The sequence below is a fragment of the Protopterus annectens genome, chromosome 11.part0 (assembly GCF_019279795.1).
Source record: "Protopterus annectens isolate FY-2018-M chromosome 11.part0, PAN1.0, whole genome shotgun sequence".
NCBI classification, from domain to species: domain Eukaryota; kingdom Metazoa; phylum Chordata; order Ceratodontiformes; family Protopteridae; genus Protopterus; species Protopterus annectens.
Window position 1 is genome coordinate 1,497,637,077 of NC_056745.1, and position 6,978 is coordinate 1,497,644,054.

The following is a 6,978-nucleotide window of genomic DNA, read 5'->3' on the forward strand; positions in this document are numbered from 1 at the left end:
AGTCCTACTTACCTGCAACAGTAGATGTTCATTGAACACGCTGCCTTACTGGCATATGAGTAGTGGTGCCTTACTACCCCATCTCTGGAAGTTTAACAAAGTTTAGAAAATGGGCAAACTGTACATCAGCACCCTGACTGGAGAATGTATAAGTAATGTCCACTGAAAAATGAGTCCACCGCTTCACGGCAGCATATCAAGCTGCCATGGCGCTCGGACTGAAAAAAACAGTTGCCATTAGTTTATGCTTGCTAAGCAGCATTTCTGCTGTTTAGCGAAAGTAAAATATATTTAAAAAAAAAAAAGAAAACTGAAAACAAGTGTGTGTGTTTATTTCTGTGTGTGTGTGTGTGTGTGTGTGTGTGTGTGTGTGTGTGTGTGTGTGTGTGTGTATGCGCGCATGTGAGTGAAGGTGAGAACAATCAAGCCATTATTTGACACTTGCTTTAAGTAGCACATCTGCTGTTTAGCGAAAGTAAAATATCTAAATATAACAAATGTGTGTGTGTGTTTCTGTTTCTGTGTGTGTGTTTCTGTCTGTGTGTGGGAATGCGTGCATGAAAGCAAAGTGTGTTTGTGTGTGTGTGTGTTTGTGTGTGTGTGTTTTTCTGTTTGTGTGTGTGTGTGTGTGTGTGTGTGTGTGTGAGTGAATGAGTGACAGCGATCCAACATTGTCAGCAGCAGTAGTTAAAGAGGTTTACATGCCTCTCACCTCTTAGAATATTTTACATTTTATTCAGTTAACTTCATGGGGGAACAAAGGCTCAAAATAGGAACGTATCCTGTTTTAAAACATCACAAAGTTGCCGTAATAGGACTTGTGTTAGCATGCATTTTGTGAAGTAAAGGTGTGTAATAAACTTTATATATGTATATATATATATATATGTATATATATATATATATGTATATATATATATATATATATGTATATATATATATATATGTATATATACACACATATATAAACAAATATATTGACATGTCTCCAAAATATAAACATATATATTGACGTGTCTCCAAAATAGGAACAGAGGTTAAATGTTATACTTAAAAAATTAAAAAGTAATTTAAATAATGGGATTTATGTTAACATGAATTTTCTGAAGGAAATAAAGTCTGAAAGTCAAATGTATGTCATATGTAGTGACTTCAAAACCCAATGACTGTCTAGAAACCATTTTAGCAGAAAGCGACCAAACAATAAGGCAAATATCTAAATATTTTTAAAAACGGATATATTTTGCATGTAAATTGTTTCTTCTAACACCACTTACATATGCTACAGCAACTTTGAAACATTTGGTGGAGAAACTATTTAACATCTAAAACATAAAAAAATAATATAGTAATAAAAAAATATAAATAAGTAAGCAAAACACAACAATTTTACAGAGAGAGCCCATTCTCGAACTGCAATAATGCCCTCCAGGGTGTGTGTTAATATGTAATTAATGCCCGTCCAAGGGTGTAGAGACACTCCGCCTGTGTCATCGGGCCTCATAACACTCCTGGGCAGGTATTAATTACACATTAACACATACCCTGTTGGGCATTATTGCTTGCTTAAAGCTCTTTTCCCCTCCTGTCTGTGAGTGTGATGGACCAATCACCTGCAAGGACAGGCAAAGCTTAGAGCTCTTCCCCTGCCTGCCTGTGTGTGTGATGGACCAAACACCCGCGAGGACAGGGACTGCCTTTCAGACCCAAAGACAGGACCCATTCTGTTTTCTGGAATACAGAAGGAAGAGAAGATGAAAACTGAAGCTTATAAACACCTACTGTACCAAATCAAAACACACACACACACACACACACACACACACACACACACACACACACACACACACACACACACACACACCAGAAAATTCCACTGATTAAAACTCCAACACCAAACTATGTACATCCAAAAAGGGGGGTTGTGGGAGGGTACAGCTAGTAAGGAAGTGTGTTCTATCAACATCTACTGTTACAGGTAAGTAGGACTTCCACAACTGTACTATGTTCAACAAATACACTGCCATACTGGCATCTGGGTAGATTCTGAAAGCTTACCCAATCTGGGAGGAGAATAAATAAGGGTCCAGGAGCCCCTGGAGAATATTCCTAATAAAGCCTGCTCTGGATTTAGAAAAGACATCCAGCCTGTAGTGCTTCATAACACATAAGGACAGAGGACCCGGTTGCTTCCTTTAGAATATTTCTGCAGTTCACTCCTTTCCAAAAAGCTGCTGAACAGGAAAAGGCCCTGATGGAAGCTGCATTTGTCTTGCCTAGATTTGCCTTGCCATGGTAGGTGTAACAAAAAAAAAACTATACCAGAGGACAGCCAACGTGCAGTGGTTTGCTTAGAGATTTGTTGACCCTTCTTGCCTTGTGTAGGAAATAAAATGCCTTTCAGCCTTCCTGAAGATTTTTATTCTGTCCAGGGGAGTACTTTTCCTGACAATGTGCATCCAAGGTATGAAGAATCCTCTCCCCCCAGTAATTGGGTTCTGAGAAGAGCATAGGGAGGTCAGTGGACTGACTGAGGGTGAATTCTAAGACCACTTTAGGCATAAAAAAGGGATTCGTGTGCAACACAACCCAAGTCTTCTGGAAAATCGGGTAAGGTTCTCCCACCAGGAGAGCTTGCAGCTCAGAGACTCACTTTGCAGATATCAGAGCAATAAGCAAAGCAGTTTTCCATATTAATAATTGCAGATCAGCCTGAGCAGCAGGTTCAAAAGATTGTAAGGCCAATTTCTTCAAAACATAGTTGAGATCTCACAAAGGAAGAATGTGTTTGCAAAGGGGTCTCATAGGTAATACTCCTGTTGTAAACCGTTTCGCCAAAGGAGGAAAAGAAAGAAGTGGGTCCAGTGGCAGACAAGCAGAGATGGCAGCTAAATGCACCAAAATGGATTCATATTGAAGTTCACTCTCCCACACCTCTGTTAAATAAATTGTTAAAATCAGACTGTAAAAATCATTAGGCATTTCAAAATAACAGTCAGTAAGACAGTAGGCTCGAGGTTCAAAATAATATTTTATCTAATGTACATTAGGAGGCAAAAAAACATACATAAACATGTACAGAGATTTGACTAACTACATTCAGGAAATACCTTCAATTATATACTGTTTACAATCAGCTTTTGCCCACCTCACTGCACAGGGCCTTTACATCACTATAGTCCACAAGAAAACGCTGATGTAATGCTTTTTCAAAAACTTTTCCCATGAGAATATTACAGCCTTGTAAGGCACCTGGTCAGTTACAATGTCTTTTCGGGGATGTAACTATTCAAAGGTTCTTGGTTTTTTCGAATACAATGGATGAATGTCTTCTTAATACATTTCTTTGTCTCTCTGGTAAGCAGCTGCATGCTATCTCCGATTAACTCACAAGGTCATCCTCCTCAGTGGAAGCAGGAAAAGATACACATACAGACATATTCATTACTTTCTAACTTTGCAGATAATATTACTGAAAGACATAAGGCTAGCTACTGTCAGGGTCAAAAGTCACACTACCAAGCAATAATATGCAAGTTCATTTCTACTACCATTCTAGTAAGATAGAATTAAATGCATTACATATTATACTGTTTTCAAACTTTGCACTACATATATGTTTGAGTACATATTCTTCTAATAGTTTATATATGTCTAAGCACACATTTTCCTAACAGTTTATATATGTCTAAGCATTTTCTAACAAGCATATATTTTTCTAACATTCTCCTCCTGTTAATGCATTTTATTATTATTAGAAATAAACAATATCATTCCTTTCTAAGGAGCAAGTCATTTGTTTTATATTTCAGAAAAAGCATCATCTGAAATCAATCTTTTAATTTTAACACTTTGGTAAAAGTTTTAGTAACAGATATATCAACAATTTTTTGATTAATTTTTTTCATGCGGAATTCCACAGTAAACACATGCTCCTAGTATACCCAACCCCCAAACAGATTCTGGAAAAGTCCGCCTGGTTTAGTCATTGCTGATACTTGCTGAATTACCTCTAAAGCACAGCATTCTTTTTTTGTACCACCTCTTGCGCTAGGGTGAAGTAAGGAGCCATTCGATTTTGTAGTTCTCATTGCATTCAGTTTATCAGTCACCAATTCTAGGGTGGAAAAAGTTGCATTACTCATGGCGAAATCTTGACAGCTTCCTCAGCTCCCAGATTGATTTGACTGCTCCATAGGCTGGTGGTATTCCTGCCCTGGATATAACACTGTTGCCCAAGTCCATACGAGTCAATTTACTTTTGTCTTTTACTGAATTATTTTTTCAACATTCTTTCCAACTGGATTCACAGGTTTTTAACTGGACCTTTAGATTTTTGAGCTGTTTTCCTTACATTTCGATCTTACCCAAAGGTAATTCTGCAGTATGTCTTCCAAAGGTAACCATTTATATTTTTTCCCCACAAATAAAATCATTACTTTGGTACTAATACGTGTTATCCCTGCATGAAACATTTTCCTATCTTTAATAGACACTGCATTTAATGTAGTTTTCATTGAACTCAGATATGAATCATAGTTAGTATCACAAACAGTACCCCCACTTCTGACTTTAATGTAACATTTATAAGACATTGTTATATTACCATTACTGGTATCACTTTTGATACAACTCCTTTTTGTGTGGTGTGACAGGTAAAAATAAAGCTATTTTGTCCTGTGATCTCACAGTTTTGTATTAAAAACTTTCCCAAGTCTCATTTTATCCCCAGAGGGACAGTGGACATTAACAGTCTTTCATATGCTGGTATAGCTGTACAAACCCAGCAATTTAATGTTCATAGTCTCTGTATACACACGCCAGGTATGTGTTAAAGTTTGGATGCCAGTCTATAAACAGTTGGTTGAGTGCAGGGAAAAACCACAATAAGAGATAACAAAATAATTATGCAATAGTTCTTTTTTGTTTGCTTTACTCTTGGCCATTTTTCATCTGAAAAGAGTTAAACTGCAAAACAGATTTATAACAGTTTTTTATAAAGCTAATGAACTGTCAGCCTCCAGCTCTGCAACTGAGGCACATATCCAATACTACTTCGATCAAATTACATTTGTTACTGTTTTCATGCTCAGCAATGCTAGAGGTAAACAGCAAATCCAATTTTGAGTCTCACTCATCAACTTCCTTTCTTCACATTTATTCAACTCTATGAAGTCCATACAAATAGTATGGAATATGGTGGTGTTGCTTGTTTTAAATGCTCCTTGTGCATGGTGCTTGTTACAAGTATGACAAGCTGCACAAAATAATTTTATTGTATAATTTATGTATCCATATATTTGGAATATTCTATTTACTACCCCTGTTGAGACATGGCTCTGCCCATGGCTCAATTTCCTTTGAAATGTACAGTCCATTTTCAAAAATTTTACCATTTTTGCTTTTGTAGTAAGCATCTGCATTGTTTTAACATGTCTAAATCTAAAATCTCAGAGGGTTGTATTTTTCATTTAGAAATAAAGTTTTTGAGTCTGAGGCTGCTGCAGCTGCATTAGAAATCTTATTTGTATGAGCACATTTACAAATAGCTGCTTTGTAGGCAGCTGAATAGATTTTAGCTTTAAAATAAATTGCGATGATTAATAGGTTTTTCACTGGATGTAATCATCCCTCTATTTTTATTGTTGTGCAAACACATGCACTGTAGAAAAGCATACTGATTATCAGTATATATGTTTACTTTTGCCTTTTACTAAAATACATGCAAGCTACCAGTTTTTGTGCTTACCTGCATACCCACAGATTCTTTCCTGTAGGACCCTTCTGCATGAGCCATCCACATGTCACCTTAGCATTATCCAAGGGCATATCTGTAAGATTTTGTCTAGTAAAAAGCTAACCGTGAGTGTGACTCAGCAGTATGGTCAAACATGAAAGATGTCTAGCAGGAGAAAGGTATGCAACTTTTTTTTTTTTTTTTTTTTTGCATGCAGCTGCATGAGGCATTTTAATGTGAGAGGGTGGAATAACACTACTGAGGCTGAAGCCTGCACTGCCATTGCTGCTGCAACTACTGCTTGTACAACAGTGAGGGTGCAAGGGTGCCACTGGTCTAAATGTATGATATAATAATGTATGGGGCATTGCTTATCCCCATGTTGTTGCTTTAATACTGATGTCATGTACCCTTGCTTACAATTTTTACGTGTGAAAAAACGATGTGATAACTTAAAAGTCTTAAAACTAATGAAGAAGCTATTAACCTGCCTTAACCTGAAGAAGAAAGCCATTTTTTTTTTTTTTTAAATTAATTAATTACTTGGCAAATGCAACAAAATTAAAAATACCTAAGAAAAGATTATTTTTCTTTTTTTAGTTGTTGGTTTGGGTGCTTGCAAAATTGCGTTTTTTTACCTTTATCTAGTATTCTACCTTTATTGGATATCACATATCCCAGGTATCTAACCTGTGTTTTTTTTTTCAAAGTTGTAACTTACTTTTGTTTACTTTGTCCTTGTATTACTAAAAAATTTTAATAATGCTACTGTATTTACCCTGCACTGCTGCTGCTGCTGCTGCAGATGTCATTTACATAAAGTAAAATTTGACTACCTTCCGGTGGGGTAAACCCTGCCAGGTTGCTAGCCATTTTTTTTTTGTGCAAATATTATTGGGCTCTCACAATATCCCTGTGGTAGTCGAGTATATGTATACCTTTTACCCTGAAATGTAAATGCAAACCAATATTGACTATCAGGATGTATAGGTATTGAAAAGAAAGCATTGCTTATATCTACCACAGTAAAATACTTGTGTTGTGGCTTTAAATCATTTAACAAGGTATGTGGGTCTGGCACGTAGGGTGCTACTGCATTATTTACAGCTTATAAATCTTGTACCATCTGCCATTTCCTGTTTGCTTTTTAACAGGAAATAGGGGTGTATCACATGGTGAATCAGGAGATTCTACCAGTACTCCTTTTTTGAGTAATGCTGCTATTATAGGCTTAATTTTTA

The 6,978-nt window shown here is 36.5% G+C and overlaps 1 protein-coding gene across 1 annotated transcript in view; it reads left to right on the plus strand.

Annotated features, from left to right (window-relative positions):
* The window catches only part of LOC122815098 (plexin-B2-like), a 192,990-nt gene extending 187,018 nt beyond the window's left edge, over positions 1–5,972 (plus strand). Inside the window, exon 4 of the mRNA XM_044087340.1 lies at positions 5,955–5,972. Within this exon, the coding sequence (XP_043943275.1) occupies positions 5,955–5,972 (18 nt within the window). The remainder of the gene's footprint in view (positions 1–5,954) is intronic.
* The last annotated feature ends 1,006 nt before the right edge of the window (positions 5,973–6,978 follow it).